Source organism: Nipponia nippon, unplaced genomic scaffold (genome assembly GCF_047370975.1).
Source record: "Nipponia nippon isolate SJK-2023a ecotype South Korea unplaced genomic scaffold, ASM4737097v1 scaffold_5, whole genome shotgun sequence".
NCBI lineage: Eukaryota > Metazoa > Chordata > Aves > Pelecaniformes > Threskiornithidae > Nipponia > Nipponia nippon.
Window position 1 is genome coordinate 94,484,303 of NW_028262369.1, and position 21,546 is coordinate 94,505,848.

Sequence of the window (21,546 nt, forward strand, 5' to 3'; positions counted from 1 at the left end):
CCCTCCCTTGTTACATTTTGGATTACTATTTCTATTTGTATAAGTTAATTAGCACATTCATAGCATCAGGCTGCTTTTTTCTGATACTGCTTTCTGGTGAAGCTTTGGGAAATTATTAGACATCACATTCTGGAAAATATTGAATGAGTTACCCTCTGATTAGATTAGTAATTATTTTCTTTCTCTGAATATCATATAAAGACTAAACATGATACCATAGACAAGGAAAGTAGGAATGAAGTTCCCAGTTTCAGTAACAACAGCCACTTCTCCCCCAGTCCCTTCTCCTCCCTCCTACATACTCAATTTTTGCTGCAAAGGGCTGGCTTTAAAATCTCAAAGATGAGAGAATTACAAAAAGCAAAGGAACTCCATAAGTAACAAGCTAAATTTTAAAATTCAGTCACTTGACTGATTTTTGTAATGTAAAGGTGGAACTATGCAAGCACTTCTTTTCAGTCAGAGAGATTTGATTTTAAACAGTATCTGATCAATTTGGGCGTAAAGATAATCCAGCTGAGTCCAAGGACAAATGTTTGCAAAGTCTGAAACTTGGCTGAAGGTTGCTGAAGAAGCAGCAGAAATGGACAGAAAACTGTCTGCAACAAGAAGCGTCAATTATTCTGTTTGCACGACCTCCAGTGCACTGCAACACAAGAGAGTTTCAATTCTCTTGGCACTGCTACAGTACAAATAAAAATAACGGGAATAAAAGACCTTCAGGTTGCAAGGTTGAAACATCTGTTTCTGTGCCAGCTCTATTTCTCCATCCCTGCATGGGAAATTGGCTGAGAAGATAAAATCCTTTTTTGCCTCGAGAGGAGCTGACCACCTACAGATGCAGAGAAAGACTTTTTGACTGTGTTCACGTTAAGTTGACTCTAAAGGAACAGGCAATCCCATTGAGGGACTCTATGGTTATTACAAACCATGAACAAATCTTGGGGTTTTCTTCAGTTTCCTGAAAAGCAAAACGAAATTATAGTTCCATTTCCCCCCTGCCCCCAATTTTATATTAACCAGTGCTACATGGGGAAAGAAAGAATGGTTTTGTGACTGAGATGCAGTTTTCAAGGATGAGTTCTGTTCTCAGGCGGGTGATGTTCTTGCTTTCAGTGGCCAAAAGAAAAAACAACAGGAATTCTTGTTATCTTGTTAACAATGTCAAAGAGAAATGAATGAGCTTTGAACACTCGATGAGATAAACACATATAAGTCTCTGCAGAAGTTTAAAGTAGTAATAATTCTGGAGTCATCCTTCTCTCAGATTGTCCAAAGGCTTCTCTCCCTGCCTTGTTCCCATTCCTACATTTTACCCTTACATTGCCTGAGATTCACCGATGCACTTGAATTGCTACCGCTTAGCAACACGCTGTGTTCCCTGTGCTGCTGCTTCTCTTGTACTGGTGTTGGAGAAGCTCTCAGAAGAGTTAACATTTAGTTTCTACTACCTGTTCACTATCATTTGTAAAGATTTGACGGTGAAGTGGTGCTGTCACTTGAGCAGTATAGCATTGCCTTCTCATTAGATTATTGATGGTTTTCTGGGGAATTGAGACATAAACACAGCATCATGGATGAGCTTTTATTGTTGTCACAGAACCTGCCCTGAAGTAAAATCATCTGCTTCCCAGCTGGCTTTCAGCTCCACTTGCTTATAATTTTTCACCTGCTATTAAAACTTTGAGATCTATTCCTGTTTCACTCAATCATATCCTTTTTTCTGTTGTTACTTGTGTTTTAGCGTTTTTGGTGAGGGAAGTACAGCAAAACCAATGGACATTTATTTAACCTGGCAAGAATTAAGGGTTCAGGAAAACCCAGTGTTTCTCCAGCCGTCAGGGTGTCCTGTGCCCTTGTCTGTACAGTCAGCTGTATGTTGCTTTCAAGCGTGTTATTTTGAAGTGTTGGATATTTCATTCTTTACTGTTTGTGTAAGAATGAGAACCACATTTCAGAATATGCTCCATGTGAATTTATAAACAATGCATTGTAATTATGGCAGACTATTTTATGTGGAATAATAGGGCTTGATTTCATTCCATCTATGTGCAATACTGCATAAAGTGAGAAGGGCAGCAGTGTGAAACTGGTGATGATTAAACAACAGGAGCAGATCCACTGAAGTTATGAACTCATGGAATTATATTGCTTTTTATTAATTTAATCCACCTCTTTATAGTCAATGAAGAATTGTTCTCATTATATATTTCCAAGTGTTTAATCAAATACAGCCAAAAAACTTCTTAAATTTCCCTGTTGTTCCAGGGGGATTCAAGACATTCTGCATATGTTTGTTTGGTTTGGGAATTTTATATTTTAGTCAAACTTTCAGTTTCTAACTTTAGTCTCCATGCTTAGGCTTCTGTGTTCTTGCATCAGTAGGTCTTTTGTGGCACAAACACTTTGGATATCAGGAGGCTTTGGCTATTTGATAGCATTACCTGGAGTCAATACTGCCTAGGTGTCATACATCTTTTAGGACATTTTTCTGAACTTCCACTTCTGAATGTTTTTGATTTTTCATTTCTGCTGGAATTTTATAGTTAATGAAATCTGGACTTGCAGTCCCACATGACCAAAACAAAGGTTTCATGAACTGCTGAAAGGCAGAAAGGGTACCTGGCTGCCTGTATGAGCCCATTGAGCAAAATCTGTTCATTGCTTTTGTTTATAATTGAGTTTCTTCTATATGTACACACTATAAGCAGTAATAATTATGTGCATTTGATGTTATTTCTACAGGATTTTTCAAACCTATAGCACTGCACAGCAGCCAATATTATGGGTCTCATGAATTCATTCATGCTTTCATATGTGAACAAAGTAGGGTTTTTGACAGGTTCAAGGACTGAAATCTGAGCTCAGCTTAAGGTGTTTTTTTCTTACTCTGCTTTTGAAATGGTTCTGATCCAAGAGATGTTCTAACACAGTTTCAGTTAGCACCTTTCACTTGTGGGAGACTAATGTGACAAGAATGGATAGCAACACAATGTCTTTACTTTCCAATGACTGTTATTTTAACTGGCCCTTTGTCTGCAAAGCTGAGCGAGAGCCAGGTTTAGAAATCCTGTTCAAGTCCTGTATGTTCAGATTTGCCTTGTACCTCCTGAAGAGCTGCACTGCAAATGAAAAGAGCACAACTTCCATGAAACTCCAGGAGAAGGTGTGTTTAGGCCAACGTGAAACTCTGTTATGTTGGAAGCGAGTGGTGTTACGCACAGCTGGAGTGTGGGTCACAGCTTGGAGGAGGTGGTAGGCACTCTGTGAGACCCAACAGCGACTCAGCTCAGCCAAACTCCAGGAGCTTATTGCAGCAGAGAGTCTAATGGCTGGCTCTGCCGGTTCCAGTCTGCAGAGCACAGGGGAGTCGTTGTCCACATGCTGTCACAAGTGCTTTTTCACGTGTGTGAATCATTCACAGATGTCCTGAATGCAGTGAAGCTGACCATAACTTGCATGCTAGGTACCAACATGCTCTTTCCTCACCTCCGTTATCTGTTAGATGCTTCTCTTTCTCCTCACATTTCAGATTTTCCTGTCTGCACTATATGTCTTGCGTCCACCTTTTTGGCCTCACTGCATTTCGTTCTCCAACTCCTCTTCTTAATACTTTTCATTCTGCTTTTCTAAAAGAACCTTTTTTGGTGCACTGATCATCCCTCTTCCCTGCATCTCTTAAAATCATATTGTGGCCAGCCCTGAACAGTTTACAAGGTTAGGTTTGTTCCGTCAGCATGTCTGACAACCAAATGTGTTTGTGGTTTTCTAATGCTTAAATTTAATGAAGCTTCAAGTGCGACTAAAGAACAATTTATTTTTGCATGTTTTCCATATCTACTTCTCCTTCCTAGACCTAAAAAAATCATTCATTCTCAGTTCTTTCATTGGCTTAATTTAGTAAAATCCTCTGGAGTGCAAAAGGGTCCTGGATCTTTGCCTTTTCTCTCTTCCACTAAGTCTTCTCCTAGGTCATCTCATGGATGGACAAATCCATGGGAAATAATCAGGTGGAAACTGAGATCAGGGAGGTTCACAGCCTCCTTGAGTGATCATTCCAGGACCACAGAGCTTTAGGTCATTTTTCCTTCCTTGAGCATGGATAATTAGATAGCCTGTTTTGTACGTTTTCTATCTGTCCAAAGCTAAGTTCTGGGAGCAGAAGAGGAGGATCACACAGTCCATTTGACAGATGCCTGTGGTCATGCTGCGCTCAAAAAATCCTGTAGCACAATATATCTCTAGCTAAATCAGAGACGGAAACAGTGAGGTGTTACCTCCCAAACCAGGGGGACATTTACAAAAGTAGCTATCCACACTGTCCACACATGTTCCACTGCCACAGGGGTTTGATTTGCAGTCATTAATATCTTCCTGGCAAAATTCTCCATCAAATCCATTTGGACATAAGCACAGGTATTCACCGAGGCCTGGAGGGAATTTGATATTGGTAACACATGTTCCACCATTGAGGCAGCTGCAGGGCTTCACTCCAACCTGAGGAAAGCAGAAGGGAGTTGTGGTAAGATTCCTCCAGACCCTTTAGGAAGGGGCAGATTTGCAGTACAAACTTATTATCTAGGATTACAAAAACTTATTTCTAACCAATTTCCTTTGTCTAGATAGATGGTCTCATACTCAGCATACTTATTTATTTGACTGAAAGCTTGACTTTAAAGGGATTTTTTTTTTTCATCATTTAGGGGCACATTCTAACTTCTTCTAAGAAAAAAAAATCCTATTTGCTATAACAGCAGTTTTTACATAGTATCTGAGGGCAGAATTTGTTCCTTATTCTTCAAAGAAGAAATGAAAAGTCTCTTCTCTTTGCCTGCCTGCCCTCCTTACTATTTCACATTACAAATGGCTCCCAGGCAGAACATGATTGTGGAATTCCTTAGCCAGTCTCTCTCTTCAGGGAACGTATGTACAAGAACAGCATTTCAACAGATTCAAAGCTCTGTATTATCTCACCTAGTTAAACATAGGTCTAGTTTGAAATGCTTCAATTTCAAACCATATCTACACTCCAGTTTCCCCTTTGCTGTGTGGGTTCAGCAGATTGGTATTTTTCATGATAGTGGTTGGAATGAGTAAAAATTGGAATCTTTAGGAATTTTTTTTTTTCCTTCACAAAACTATTCTTATGTCAAGAGTCTGCATCCCACTTTATTAGCTCATCCTGTCACAGGATTAACATTAGGCTATACAATAAAGACGAAGCAATGCACAGGCTCTGCCAAGAAACTTAAAGTGTGGAGTAATGACATAAGAGCAAGACACCCTCTAAAAATATCATTGAGAATGAGTTATAATCTCCCTTTTATAGCTAAAACTTGGTCTTTTATGTTATATGCTTTTTTCTGCAATCCAAATGCAGAATGTGAATTTTAAAGCAGATTAATGAACCATTAAAAGGCTCTGCAAGAGTGTTCTTTCAAACAGCAATCAATAGCACTCTCTCTTGTTCCTTGTATATATAGTTTCTATGTTCTCAGAGATATTTATTCCATTAATTGATCATTATTGCTGTGCTGGATAATATACACTTATGAGGAAATAGCTGAAGTCTTAGTTTTCAAGACAGGAACAAATTATAAGCTATAATGACAATAGCACCAAAGCACTGACATGATAAACAGGTTTGTTTTGTTTTTCCTTTAAAGAGTTCATTTCCTTACCTCAACAGAATATCTGCTCTGTGCATTGCATTCATCCGACACAGTGAATTCAAAGGTCTGCGTTTCTTCTGAATCAACTTTCCAGATAAGAAGGCCAGCAGGAGAGAGCCTGGCATCCTGTGGCCCAGCCTCTAAGATGAATAGCACAGCTGACCCTTCCGGATCCACTGCTATTAACTGGTAAACAAAATTCTCACCAATAAATGTCAGCAGCTGGCTGGAGGGGGCCTGGAACACAGGAGGCAGGTTGTCTAAACAGCAAAAATGAAACCATGATTACATAAATTCCCATTTCTCCCACGTAAAGATTCACAGCAAGGGTCTTTGTAGGAGTTCTCTCAAAGAAAAAGATACAGAACGTACCCTGAGACTGATGGAGAAAGCGATTTAGATGTTAGAGGCAGCAAATAGCTTTACCAAAAAGGTTACCTTTTTCCTCCTATTTTCTTTGTGCCCCATACTGAACTCTTCTCCCATCCTGAACTCTGATTGCTTTTGATGTGTTATCTGATACATGGGAAGAGATCAAACATGACTTCTATAACCTCCCACTAGAACCCTAATTCTTACTAAAACTTTAATTAATTGTATTTCTAATACTTACATATATATACTTATTCTATCTACCACTCTATCGATCTATCCATTTAAATATAAGTAAACTAAATCTCAAAATGATGAATGACAAATGAATTGGATGGGCAACTTGGGGTGGGGGGGAATATTGCATAACTCTTCCATTGAGTAGACTCTTCTGCCTTTGCACACGAGTAGTAATTAAGCCTGCACAGTTTGACTGAATTCAGTTGGATATTTCATCAGGAATAAAGGTCATCTCAGTGCCAGCAGAGGTACATCAGTGATGCTGAGATTCTCTATCCCTGGTGGCAGTAGTGCATATCATGTCACCATCGGCATTGCTATTTCTAGTGTTGTTTACATTCAGTATTTCCTTAATGAAGATAAAAGCCTAATTGTACAAGGCTATTTTACAATAGAAGACAAATGCTACCTGAAGATACTTAGAATATAAATAGGTAGGGAGGACAAGGTAGAGAAATGATTGCATTTTATAATTAGAAACCAAGGAAAAGTAAGATCGGATGAGTACCCTGAGGTGACAGCAGCTCTGTGCAGGGCCAGGCATTTTGTCTCCATGTCCTAAGCCTCCTCAGTCTCAAGCCACCTTTCCTCTTTAACCCGCAGTACAAATTGACATGTATTGATACGTAAAGGAATCTTCTCACAATGTAATTTGACCATAGTTACGTTTAACTTAAAGAACATTTCTAATACTGAGGATTAATTTCAAGTCACACTCTAAAACTACGAACTATATATGTGTTCTCATAAGAACTGCGTGTGTCCTTGCATTATACTTGTGGGAAGTCATCATTAGGGTTTTTTTGTGGTGCATATCCTTTTATCAAGCTTCGCTTTCCATAGCATGTCTCACATTATGCAATTATTTAAATGTGTCTCTCCACTCATTGCTGCTGTGCTATGGAGCTTTCTAAACTGCTTGTCCAGCAGATTGTCCTGGCGTTACTGTTGAAAGCTTCCATCTATTAATTTACCTTTTATTTCCCAAACACTTAAACTGTGGAGCCCATAAAAGTTGTGCCCAAAGTAATCAATGAAATATTGATGCTGGGTATGCATTTACAAATAAACACAAAGGTGTTAACTGGATGGAGGGTAACGAGAAGTTGTAGGCACAAAATAACATAAAATCAGATGTTCTGAAAGTAGTCTGTGAATAAGAGTGTTTCTAATTCCACAGAGATCTCCTTGCCATCCAGTGAATATATATATATACACTCCCAATTATTGCAGAAGCTTTAAAAAGGTTTTCAGAATTTTGAAAACAAGTCTAGCAAACCCTTTCTTTTCAAAATTTTTAAATTTTGAAATTATTGAAAAGGTAACCATGATCTGTTTCAGATTTCCCAAATCACTTCTAGCTTTATAAATGCCAAAAACAAATGCTGTTTTTCCCTTTTAAGCCATTTTCTGAATTTCAAAATTGAACTGTCTTGGTATTAGTAATGAGTCTGTCTAGACAATCAGGATCAGCTCATCCCTGGAGATGCTACTGCTGTGGCCAATACCATGGAAGGACAGAAAGGAGGCAAGGTTTGTGAGTCACAGATAATATCTCTCATTAGACTAAACTATATCCTTGGGGGAAAAAACACACGCTTTCAGGTGTACAAGCTCTTCTTCAGGTCTGGCTTACCTGTAGGCATTTTAACTACTCATGCAAGTAACGTCCAATGGGATTTTTAGTTGGCCAACACCTGGGATGGATCTGCCTACACCTTTTCCTGACAGGGAGTTTTAAATCCCAAAAGGCTGGATTTTTTAGGACATAAACTGGAGGTGTATATTTTTAAATAGAGAAAATTCAAAGTGGATAGCCTGGAACAGGAACTACAAGGACTCATGAACAACTCTCTCCCTTCTTATTGTGTTCTTGCTTCCAAAATTGATTTCAGACAACTTATGACTTCTTGTGTTGTCAGAAGCTGTTGAGTCCTTGCTGGTCTTTCTCGCAGGCATTTCTGTCACCTCTGAGGAGAGTGTGTCTGCTCACTTCTCTCCTTGGCGGTGTCTCTACTGGAGCTATGGACTCCAGCCATTGTGTTACAGCTCTCGCTGTTTCTGCCGCCATACCTTGCACTCTCTAGGAGCCTCTGTCCCTGAGCATCCCCAGCTGTTCCCCAAGGACAAGAGCAATCTTCCTCTCCTTCCAGAAGGGTCCTGCTGACCTAGTCACCCTAAAGGAATATAAAACTGCAAACAAACAGAGCAAACTAGTCCTGTCACTCACATGTCTCTCTGTAATTTCCTTGTGTTTACAGAACCTAAAAGTGCAAGAAAATCTTTCTAGAATCAACACATGAATCTACATAAAAGCACTAAAATAGTCTTTATATTGACCAGATGCAAATGTGCTCATGTAAGAGAGGGGATGCACTGTGAGGATAATGCTGCTAGAAACATGGATTATCTGTAAAGCATGCGGTAAGTAATGGTTGTTGTTTACACTGGGGATGTAACCATGAAAAAGCTATGCTTACATCCTCAGCATTCAGGAGGTGCTTCAAAAGGCAGCCTTCTCCGTGCCCCCTGCCATGATGGGCTGCAGAATGAGCCTTTAGGTTCTGTGGCAGTGAAGTTAACGAGTGGCTGATCCCTATCACTTAGACTCCCTGCCAAGCCAAGGTCTTTTGTGTGGCATTTTATAGGATTTGGCTCAGGGAAAGAAAACAATTCTTCCAGATACCAAAAATATACCTTAGTGTTTTAAAAGCAGTGCTTTCCCCAAATTGTTCCCTTAAAGATTCATACCTGCGAGATGATGACAGATGTATTTAGGGTCCGTCACCTTTAGCTGACAGACTTCGGCACTGCATGGTGCACTGGCACATCAACAATTTCATTGTCAGGTGTTATTTTGGTTTTATTAATTTGAGATTTGTCAGGTTTCAGCCAGAACATGATACGTGCCCAGATGCATAGTGCACGCAGTGGAGCACTGTCTGCTTCTGGTCAGTCTTCGTTGCTGGTGCACCCAATTATTCCCATTGCAAACAGTCCACACGCACTATTGTGCAGGATAGATTCATGTTAGCCAAATGAAGGAACCATGCATTTCATAGACCGAGTCATAAATTCACAGCTAAGTGCTTTTAAATCTTAGAAAAATCTGTCTTACTTTCATTAATAGACCAGGTGAACTTAGAAATGTCAGGTTCACAGAGAAGACAAGGACTGGTAGGGCTTGACTCTCCTTCACCATAGCAAAGTCCATCAATATTACAAGTATTTTCCTGCCAAAAAAGGAAATAAAAATGGGTGGGAGCTGGAGGTAAGGAAAAAAGAAATAAGAAAGATAAGAAATTAGCAGTTAATAATTTCTGGAGATAAACAGAAACTCACTTGTCTCTTGAAAAAATAAAATAGTAGCAATTTAAATGCTGGTACTTTCTCCCAACAGGGAGAAAACAAGACATGTAAGTTTTCCAGTTTCAGTTTGAGATACTTTGGGTGTTTTAGCTTAGGCAACATGTGATGATGCTTGTCATAGATGAATGCAACAGAATGTGATTCTTTTTTTTTTTTTTCCACACTTATGTAGTGTATGTGATCATTATTGCCAGCTGTGACTACTAATATGATGATTATTAGGTAACGCTCAAAAGTGACCTCCATGAGACTAGCAAAAACTGAAACTGGATAAAAGCTATGTTTGAAATTTTGGAATCCTGTTCTGGTGACTTAATTATTTCTGGAGATTCTTCATAAAAATATGAAAAAGCAATCATATAAAAGCAGAATAAAGAAGTGCATTAGATTTTAAGCTCCCATGAGATAGTTGTAAACAACAACTAAACACATTGATGGTGCGTGCGTAGCTCAGGCAGAACATCCCAGCAGAAGTTCATGTGGTGCACTGTGGGCACGACAGCCTCTGAGGCTGACCTGGTCCTCTCCTAGTTAGGGCGGCCACCAGGGCCAGGGAGGCCCTGTGGCTTCCACGTGGGCTGAAGACACTTGGGTTGTCTGAGAAGTGAACACAGGGACATAATTAACAGATGCAATTAAATATCTATGCCACAGGAAGGTCCTGTTGCAGATTAACGCCTTTTGCTTGTAGCCTGTGTTGGGGCACACTTGCAGATGGGACTTTATCTGACGTTGCAGGTTCCCAGCAAAACATGGGGCGCTGTTGGGAACACAGGAGATGTCACTGCCACGGTGGGACAGCAGGAGGGAGAAGCTACCAGGACCAAAGACATTTTTCCTTTTCCTTCCTTTGAATACACATTGCTTTTCTGAGACTGCTGTATGTACTGTTACTGGCCTTGTGGTTTCTATCTACTGCTTTATTAGTTTCTCAAATTTCTTTTGCAGAGTATATTAGTCAATATTTTAAATAATACCACTTTAAGAGTAATGGGTAAGGTAGAGAAACAAAAAGGACTTTCATGATTGCCCTGACATGATAGAACATGACAGATCTTCAACATTAAAATCTGGATGTTAATTAGATTTTATTACATTGTTGTTTTCAAAGGCTTGATGTTCTGAATGAAAAGATGCTTTTTTCTGATGTGATAGTGTGGTACAGAATGGGCTCCATAAAAGAAGAACAAAGAATGTGAAATGGCCTGATATAAAATGTCCCCTAATTGAAACACCTTTTCTGAAAGCAATTTAGGTATTACAAAGTAATGTTATAAGAGAGGTAATTAGAATGTGGTCTGATGCAATTGGAAGCCTAGTTCAAATAGTCCCTTGAAGCATCTTAGGATAGAAATTATTATAATCTCTAAAGAACACTAGCATATTGAGAAAACATATATATTTCTGAGTTTCAGAAAGGTAAGAATAAGGAAAGCCTTTGACAAAAAAAAAAAAAACAAAACAGCCTAGATTTAATTGAAATGGTTCTGACACAATTATTTTAATCTGAAATTTAAGTGGTTTTGCCCTCATTTGGACCTATAAAGTAATTTCTATTCACTGATTTATTTGAAAAAATGTGAACTTTCGTTTTATTTTGGTAACTGGTATGTTCCTGCAATCAGTGCAAGTTTAAAAACTGTATTTTCCCATTAGTGTTAATGAGAACAGTGAGGCAAATGAGTTAAGATATACCTGATTAATCTTCATTTTATAAAAATGCAGACTGGTGGTCTCCTATTCATTCATATTTGCCTCAGGGTAGGAAAGCAGGATCAGCACATTCAAATATCCCACCCAATACCCTACAAAAAGTTTCTTTTGAAGCCGCACTGAAAAATGGAAAAGTTGTCTAACACAGCTCTCTAGAAAATAAGAGCAGGGACTCTCTTTTTTAAGGGATGGGGATGTTACACTAATAAGTCCGCAGGAAAACAGAGGGTTATAGTGCTCTCCAGGCAGTTCCTAGCATGTTGGCAGTTTAAAACGTAGCACTAGACTTTTGATTACGGTTTTGAAACTGTCAAAGTACTATATGTTTGTACTTAGCTGTGTTTAATGTAAGCAAGGATGTTTTATGTTCTCTCAAGGGTGTTTTCACATGACAAAAACTGTATAACATGCATCTTAGTATACCTCTTGCTAAGGCAGAAAATGGGTATAGAAATGATATACCTTACAGTTACAGTGCCCTCACCAAGCCGTCTGGGAGAGGTATAATAGCTTACTAGCAGAGACACTTGAAAAGTGAAGTTAAGCTGCCTTTCAGGGGAGACTCCTCAGTCTTATTTACTTCCATGAACAGCTGCAAAGTATAAATATCATCAACCATGGTCTTTCTGGAAGTGTCTGTCTGAGAAAGGTCCGTCACAAAGCATGCTCTATAGGTATTCATACCCCACATAAGTATGAAAAAAAAATATCACAGACAGGAGATTGTGAAAGAGAGAAAAGTGTTAGGTTGTGCAGCTGACCTATGAAATAGATTTTCCTCTTCTAAAGCAGTTATTACACACAGTACATCAAAGGGAGGGAGAGGGCTAAGGAAGAAATGAACGATCCATATTAAACCTTTATGCTCTTTAAATTACCTTTAATTTACAAAGTCCGGTTGGATGGAATTGGCAGGCCTGGCAGACTGCGTCGTACAGGGTCAGCACTCTGGAATTACTGTACTGGAAGCCATCGTTAGTGATCTAAATGATACAAAAATCATCCTTATAAGTAATAATGTTCCATATGGAGACTGTCTGTTCATTTTGGAGCATATACCGTTGCCCCCTTGAACTGGATGCTTGCCAGCAAGATAAATTAAAACACTTGTGAGTGCCTCTACTGCAAGCTAACAAATTGCTTAATGCTCCAAACTGGAAACTATTCATTAATAACCAAAAGATCTTTTGGCTCAGCTGGCATTCAACTTTTTTGATTGCTGTTAGGGTTTTTTCTGCAGGATTCTTCAATACCCTTATGGAAACTGCATAGGTACTCAAGTATTACAAGGGTGTCTTTCAAGGAGTTGTGAAATGAAATTAAGATTTTTGGCTGAAATTCAGGACCACTTTCTTACTAATGGCAAGTCAGTAAGTAAAATCCTTGGGGTAAAAAAAAAAGAGAATGCATATTATTTAGGTGATTTTAAATTAACCTTAAAAAACAGTGCTAGAGTGAATAACACCAGACGGCAACAGTCCTATTTCCATAGAAAGGTACGTTAGAAGAACAGTCACTGTCTGTCCCAGCTCACAGTTTCCTGTACATGTAGGTAATTTAGAAAGCATTAAGTTAGCATGGCATTTTTCATATATGAATGCTTACACAATAAAGGGTTAAATGAGCTTATATTTTAATTTTTCTACGATAAAAATGAAAAAATACCAGACTAGTGTGGAAAGGGTTAACTTTTGAGAAAGTGTTGCGACACCTCTTGAGATGTGTGAATGTTCAAGAGCACCCCAAAATTCTGCTGAAAGCCATGCTGTAAACACTGATGAATACCAGCAGGAAAGCAAAGCCCTTTCTGTCAGGTATTTTTTAGGTTTTGGCTTCTCACAGTCACACTATAGCTGCTGCTTAGCAGACCTAACAAGGCCTTTGCTTTGGATCAGGCAGGTAACCCTTCTGTCCTCTTGCTATAAAAACAACCCCCAAGCCTTCCTCCATCTCTCCCGTGGCCCCAAAGCTGAAACATCCTCAGTCCCTTTACAAAGGACTTCTACAAGGTCAAGAGTATAAAGTGTTTTGATCAATTAATAAAGTATATTTCAGTTCACAGAAATAATGTATGTTAAATTGAACAAAGATAACTGCAAGTGCACAGAATAAAAATTACTTTCATAAGTTTCATAAAAAGGATCAATTATCATAAGTTCACTAAGAATGATCTGAAAGCCCATGGAACATAATACAGCAGATAGATACTCCCACAATTTCACGTTAAGGGGTCTCAGCTCAAAATGCACTGCAAGCTAAGAGCATTTGTTTCTGCAGAAACCAATGCAACGAGGTAAACAGGCAGTATTCATGGCTATTCACAATTTGAAATTGTGAAAGGGAAACAACTTCTTTGGACTAATTTAAATTGAAGTGAAATTCATTGGTATAACTTTAAGGAAAAAAATATTTTTTTCCTGTGCGTCATACTCAGTTGAGATGCTAGATATTGTGTGTTATACTAAAAGTAAAAACTCTTTTAAAAGAAATACTGCAGTTTGAGAGGAGAAAAAAAATAAAACAGGCAACCCCCCTCAAGACCTGCTCTTCTCTGAAAGACAGTGCTTATTGGCAGCAAGACTTCCATTAAAAATATATTATTCTTAATGCAATTTACATTTCATTTCATTCTTTTGCCAGAGCGTCCAATGTTGTCTCAATACCAGTGCACTAATAATGGGTGAAGAAATGTGTAGACAGGGAAAAATATAAAAAGCTATAAAATTGCACTAATTGTTCTGTCTGAAGTGAGCATTGTGAGTGAAATGTAACTCTTGCCAATTTGATTTTTTTTTTTTATTCTTTATTTTTTTCTACATTCTATTATCAACATCCATTTTGGTGTCTTTTTAGAATTGGGTTTTTTTATAGCTATTTTAATTGCTTTTCCATTAGTCACCTTAGTGATGTGGAACAAATACTTCAATGAGACCTAAGCTGAGCAATCCTCTCTTCAAATTTGGTTGGCCCTTAAAAGCCAAAGGTGCACTTAGAGTTGTGCCTTGATTGCTTGGACATACGGATCATCTGGAAAGAAAGAGCCACTTCTTCTGGATAAGCAGTCAGGACAACCAGGAAATCTGTCACTTCTGCCTGAACTATTTCATTCATCATGAAACAATCTTGGCTCTTTGTATCACTCATAATCTACATACAATTTGACTTGTGTGAATGTTTGTAAATAGAAGAGGAAAGCTGTAAAAACTTGATGAATTCAAATTCAAGTTTCTGCCTTTCTGACGTTTTTTTCTGCTCTTGACAAATACAGGCAACAATAATGAATTGAGGATAAGCAAGAGACCTGCTCCCCAAACCAGATAAGTGCCTGCCAGGCTCTTTCACCTCTTCAGCCAGGCATCTGTGTGGACAGTCCAAGTCATCTACTGCCCAAGTAGGAGTTTTTATTTTGATATCTAAACTAATTACACCAACGCTCTGGTGTAGCCCCATGTACTTTCTTATCTACGTTCAGCAGTGTGGCATGGAAAGAATGAGCAAAATCTGAAACGTGAATACAAGAGCAGATAAAATGAAAGAGCACTGAGAAGAGCTTGTCAAGCCCCCATTTCCCCAGCGTCGGTAGTGAAAAAAGCTTATGTGAAAATTTGCTGATTCCTCTGAAATTTGATTTGGGAGGGGGGAGAGATTCTGAAAATATTGAACAGTGATATTTCCAGAAAGAATTGTTTTGATTTTTGGTTCTGAAAAATCTTTTACCTACATTTTAAAAAGTATCTATTAACATAAGCCAGAAGATCAGTGTTGCAGTAAGTCTTATCAGGAATTTTCTGGACCACAAATTTTTGAACATCTGTGGAATTAGTTTCAAATAATTTTTTTTGTTGAAAAGCTCCACCATTTTGTTCTCTGTGCCACTATGTAAGGCCAGCTGCCTTTGAAACTGAGTGCTGAGCTCTGCCTTCCCAATTCGTTCAGCAAAAATATCCACAGGAGAGCTAGGATTCACATGCAGCCAGCCAGGCCGGACTGAGACGATTTAATTGTCTGTTCGCTGCATAGCCTTGAACTTGTTTTTCCTGCAGGGTTTGAAGGAGAGGGAAGGGGCAGAAGGCTTACAGGTGCAGAGGTTTTCTTGAACTCAAGTGCAAGGAAAGAGATATTCTACATGTGTTTTGAGAGGAAAAATAAGAAAAATGGTACAGACCTCCTCAGGGCTGAAAAGCGGCACTTGAAAGCAAACTGCATCATAATATACCTGAGCTGCAAGGAAGCTTTCCTAGTTACACTGGAGAAATGGCTCTGTGCCCATGCAAAAATATTAGGTGTCCTCTTGGGCCAAGAAATTCAAGGGTGTGTCCCTCTTGGATCCTTCTGTCATGAGGCAACATTTCACCTCACAGTTAGCAGAGTTCAGTATCTTCTTAGAGAAATTTTGGAGCCCTAAGCAGATGAGCTGCCCTCCTGGTTCAGCCTCGATGTCTGCCCACTCTGATGGCTCCTTCCCCAGAAGGAAGGTTCAAGGTCTACCCCAACAGTCAATGGTCAAGTTCTGCTCCCACAGAGATCTTACACCAATCTCTTAAAACATAAATACTTATCTATTTAAAATAAATTACCAAATAGAAAACATGTACTGCCAAACATCTTTCTGTTTCCCCTAAGCCACAGGCAGCACATGTCCCCAGTCGGGGGTACAGACAGCTGTGGGGTGCAGGACAGGCTGTAACACTGCAGTGAAGTGAGTGTTTTACGCTTTTCATTTTTACATGCTGCAATTTTCAAAGCACATCTGCAGTCTTTATACTATGGCAATATATTTTTCTCAGCTATGGAGCCTTTAAATGATCTCAATCTTAAAAAAACCTAACCAATCTGCAGAAAATAACCATCCAGGCTGAGAGCAAGACCAAGGGTAGCAGGCGCAGGGTCAGTAAGGCACTGATTTCCTGGAAATATTTAGAAAGTAGGTATCGTTTTGTGAACAAAAGGGGCTAAAACTGCAGCAGAGAACCCAGCATGAGCAGGTACTGCACATGGTTCTTCCTGCAGTCATTCAAGCCCATGACTGGCATCTTTGCTTATGCAATGCTAGCCCTCACCTGCTGCCCAGGAGTGCTCTGCTCCTGCACTGCGCAAGCATCAGCCTTGCAACCAGCGAGCGAAAGCTGTCTTATACTTGCTGCCTAATCAGGAGTTTGAGCTGGGGTTTCCAGAAATGAAATGCTAATGATTAACAATTGATTAGTACAACTGCATCAATCTCAGGTGATTACCTGGAGAAGTGATTGTAATTTACCCTTTTGGATTGCCTACAAAGACACCTGTTTTTAATTCATATTGTTTTGGTTGGTGGTTTTTTCTTTTTCCCTACATGGCATTAGCGTGAGTATTTCTACAGGCATTTTCACTTCTGAACGGAAGTAAATTGTGCTTTGCATTTTAATTTACCATGACAACTGATTTTCTCCTTCTAAATCATTTCTTAGAAATGTAAGAAATTCCTACTTTCACTTGCCATCTTGCGAACGGCTCATCACCAGCCACAAAGTGCACAGCCTCTGTCTCTGTGATGTTCAGGAGAGGAATCTGGCAGTCAACAGCTTCAGAGCTGAGAAAATCTGCTTTTGTGGTTTCTTGTTCTCTTGATATCCATTCGCCATTGAGATACTACAGTAAAACAGAAGGAGAGTGCAGAAACTGAAGGCTCATATAAAGAAATTGCAGCTGTCAACATATGTTTATGTTTCTAATTAATAATATAAGGCATTTCCAGATGGTTTATTTAAAAGAAATGACGCTGTTACTATAGCCACAGTAAAGAGCAAGCCATGCTCATCTATGCATGCAAGCGGTCTATTGATTTAGGAAGTGCTGTGGTCTGTGCTTGGGATGCGCAGCTGGGACGAGACAGGGGAACGCGGTGGAGCAACTTTGTGTTTGCTCCTGGAGCTCAGCAGCCAGCTCATTGCTCCTTGAAGGTGATGTCAGCTGCTTATCTAGATCAGCTGCACAGGACATCACTGCTGGTTAAGAGCATGCGAAGCCCTAAGCGGGCATGGTAGGCAAATCTTAGCTGTGCCTCATTAGCATGTTAGCACTGAACGGGAATCAGGCTGAACGTATTTTATGAGGTGGATTTACGAGATGAATCAAACTCTTCGTATCTGAGTATGCTGATACACCAAATAATTCAGTCCTAGTATTGCCTGTGTATAGTTGTTTATAATAAAATTATAGTGTTAGCAGAAGAGATGGGTTTAATACTCGTTAAAACTTCTGATTTCGTATAGAACTATGACTAAGAAAATTCAAATAAGAGCCTCTGTAACTATGTTGAGGAAACCTTATATTTATCCACAAAACTTAGCATTCGAATGTGTTTAGGAAAACAACCAAGCGTACCGATTCCAGATGCACAAAATGGGAAATAATATTGTGATTTCAGGCTTCACTGGACTACAGTGCAGCTGAACCAAACAAGAGTTAAACAAAATCCCACAGAGAAAATTAGGAAGAATGCATAGCTGTGCATTTCCAAGGAACCAGTCCTGGAAAGGGCTGAGCCTCTTCAGCTCCCCTCGCTCGTAGCAAACATTGGCAATGGCTTCGGAAGGTATTTGCACCGCGCTGTGGCAGTGAGAGGTGACGTCACTCTGCATGATTCAGGGTAAAAGACTTTAATATATACATCTCAAAGTTTGGCTGTATCATCAATACTTTATGAGCCCATGGGAAGTTGCTTACAATTAACCTGGTGACCTCGCAGTGCAGGTTGGGTGACTCTTTGAAGCCAAGGCCAAACACCCGGATCCTGGTGCAGTGGGAGGCTCGGATGTCACAGAGGCCCCCGTTCTCTAAGCCTGTGATTTCCAAAGCTTGCTCTGAAAGGGTGAAATAGATATAAAGCTTTAGAGAGTAGCACTTACATGCTGTTCTGGTTTAACAGAGATTTTGTTGTTGGTGGTTCTGGTTGTTTTGGTTTAATTCTTTTCCTTGGGGTCTTCCTTGCTCCCCTGTGAATTTCTCTTGAAAAGGGGAGCAGCAGTTGTCAAAATAGGAAGCAGCAAACCTCCATTGAATAATTGCCCTGTGCACCCAGTGCTGCAAGACGTATCAGTGAGCATTATACGGCTCGTGGAATCAATTAACTGAAGCTGCGGCTTCATGTTAAAAGGTCTCCAGTGGTAATACTTCTGCTGACCCAGGTAACAGGAGGGGAGCACAGCTGAGAGGACAGGGTGTCATGCCATAGCGTAGAGAAGCATGAGAGTGAGAAGTAGAAATATCTGAAGATGACCATGCCACCGGGCTCCTCATAATGTGAAACAGCAGTGCAAAAGACGGTCCTTTTATTTCAAAAGGTATAGTTGCAATAAAAGTAATGATCCTCAGAGGAATGCTTGCTTGCGAGGGTTAAGTCATTAATGGGTGGCACTCAGCTCTGCACAGTGTCAGCACAAATGTCATGCACCAGCTAAGTTTCACTTAAATCCTATTTTGAGGCCTTAAGTAGGGCTTAAGTGACGTATGGCCTGTGCTGCCCCCCTTACAAGGTTGAATTTCACCCATTACTGTTTTTAAAATGGTTTATGATTCTCAGGTAAAGGTTCATTTGTGTCCTGTTTTACTTTATGTATTCCCCATTTAAAATTGCTCATTGCTTTCGTATTGGGGTTATTTTTACAGAGTCAAAATGCAAGTTCATTGGGCAGGAGAATTCACATATTTACTTTAGAAAAAACATAATTGGGCAGATATTTGCATCGGCACCAGCACAGGGTAGTGCAAGCTGTTTTCCCTGTTCCATGGTGGGGAGAGGCTGCTTAGCTTTTCCTCTTGCCTGCCCCACCACCACTGCTCTGGCAAAGCAATATTGCCCATCAATTGTCTCTGAGCTGTAGCTTGTCTAAACCAGCAGCTCTGTGTTGCCTAATATTTTAATAGTACATTGCTTTAGCTCTGATTCAAGGGGCAAAACGCCCTGAGCTGAGTTGATAACCTTCCCCCGTACCTTGCTGTTCCTTTAGGGCTCTGCCATTTAAGCTGTAACTAGGATGAATGCAGTTTAAACACTGCGATCCCACCAGATTGCAGCCCATAACAACATAGCTGCATGTCTCGTTTTTCCAGAGAGAGGAAGGAAAGCAACATAAATGTGAAAAATAGTGGAAAGACTTTTTCTGTACTTCTGAAATGCTTTTAGCTTTTCTTTCTTTTATTTTTTTATTGATTTTATTGCAGCAGTATTAGCAGCACTGTTGGACCCTTTGCAATATTTACAAGAAGAGGAATGGTTTACAGCTTATCAGCATTCATCAGTTAGTTGTGGATTCCTGTAATGTACAAAACTATTAGTCAGATGTAGTGAATGGTTTTGATAAATTGCCTTCTTCTGTGGTTAGTGCATAAAAATTAAAAAAAATGCTTCATTATGTTTTTCATGAGATTTTAATAGTTAGCCCCACTAGTACTGAGGTAGCTGGGATTGCATTAACATTTTCATTATCGTTGCAGGCTTCTGTGGGTGAAGTGAAATCTCACAGCCTGGGAAGGAGGGAGGCACAGGAGTGTGCTCCTGCAGCCGTTCCTCTGCCAGGAAGGCACTCGCAGGTTTGTTGCTTGTCGATGAGCCCCGCGTGCTTCCCCGAGGGTTTCCTTACATCTTTATGAGCATCCTGACACTACCACGGCACCATCGTGTCAGGGCCAGGGCAAGATTATCCAGCCTCAATGCTTTTTGAAATGACTTACAGTATCAGCATGGCATTTCCTATTTATTTCTCTCAAACCATTCTGTACACACTTTTGTACAGCATCTTTAAATTGATCTAAATCTGGAGGAAATATGTTCCCATATATGCTTCGGATATCTTCTCTCAAGACTTGTCATGTTATGGGTTAATTGGGATGAAAATGAGATTTTTCTTTCTGCTGAAATGGGTGAAAGGTTCATGGAAGAAAAATTGACCTTGTATTTTCTGTAGTTTGATGAAGGTGGGGAAGAAGGAGGGGACTGAACTGTTGTTCGTGTGGGCTTTTTTCTCTTACCTCAGCCGGCCATGTCATGCACTGCCTGATTCAGCTGGGAGTGCTCAAAGGGAGGAATACACAGCATGGTTGCGTGGGGGCCCATATTTAATTTAATGTTCTATTCCTTATTTCTGGCCAGCTGAAATGTGATACTGAGGAGGTGGTGGAGCCCCCATGTAGATTTTTACCAAGGCCTTTCGCAGGGGGTGTTGGGAGGAGAGGAAGAAGAGGGAGGAAGTCCGATGGAAAATGAAAGTAATTATCATGACTCATTTTTAAACAAATGGGTGCTAGAGTTCAGACCTTAGGCCTCAGTATAGGCAGTACATTCCTTTTGAAAATCGTCATTATTTTTATCTAACTGTTTTTTAAAATGATATCATATTTAATGGGTGTCCGAATTTTAGGCGTTTGTTTTTAATGTGATTTTCTGTCTGTCTTTGCTGTCTAGTTTTGGCGTACATTAGCCAGTTTCAGCCAAACGTGGAAGGTGAAATTGTAATGACATTAGCTTTGGAAAAGTCTCATGACAGTCAGTAGCTGGGTACTCAGCCATACAGATCCTGCTCTTGTTGGGGGAAACACAGCCACGGTTCGGCTGTTGTTCATCCCTCCCCACGTTAGTGGATGGGTAGTTAATAAGCCTGTGTGCGGCATACGCTTACGGGCCAGAGAGGTGGAGAGGTGAGAAGGAAAACTGGAGAACCTGAAAAACCTTAGCAAAAGAGCTGCAAGTAGTTCAGAGGGAGACTGGAGGGGAGAAAGACATGGCCAAAGGAAAGAGCTGGGAAATACCATAAAGGCGAGAGTAAGGGCTAAAGTGCAGATATCCAGAGAACCTGGAGGTTGTGGAGACCTGGGGTGGATGTCTGATGTCTGTGGGGGGGCAAGTTAGAGAAATCTGTGGGACATCAGGCAGTGCATGGAACAAGTTTGTGAAAAGTATGATCTATTTGAACATTAATAATTTATGTTTAGGAGTGTGAATGCCAAAACACAACAAAATCCGAGACAGAACATACTTCTTTTCTCTGTATGGCCTATAGGCCAAAAATGTACTTTGAGTTTTACTGGTAGATTAAAAACTGAAGCTCAGGGTAGCACCTGGGGCTCAGATGGGTGGCAGGGTGCAGTCACGTTATGGAGGGGGATTTAAGGAGCTGTGTGTTCGCATCCACTGGCTTAGGCA

At 40.0% G+C, this 21,546-nt stretch overlaps 1 protein-coding gene across 1 annotated transcript in view; it reads right to left on the reverse strand.

Annotated features, from left to right (window-relative positions):
- LOC148052391 (von Willebrand factor D and EGF domain-containing protein-like) overlaps positions 1-21,546 on the reverse strand; it is a 188,148-nt gene that overhangs the window by 70,340 nt on the left and 96,262 nt on the right. The window contains exons 12-17 of the mRNA XM_087731996.1: positions 18,072-18,208; positions 16,833-16,994; positions 12,245-12,349; positions 9,403-9,517; positions 5,682-5,932; positions 4,278-4,497 (exon numbers count right to left, since the gene is read on the reverse strand). Coding sequence (XP_087588122.1) covers positions 4,278-4,497; positions 5,682-5,932; positions 9,403-9,517; positions 12,245-12,349; positions 16,833-16,994; positions 18,072-18,208 — 990 coding nt within the window. The remainder of the gene's footprint in view (positions 1-4,277; positions 4,498-5,681; positions 5,933-9,402; positions 9,518-12,244; positions 12,350-16,832; positions 16,995-18,071; positions 18,209-21,546) is intronic.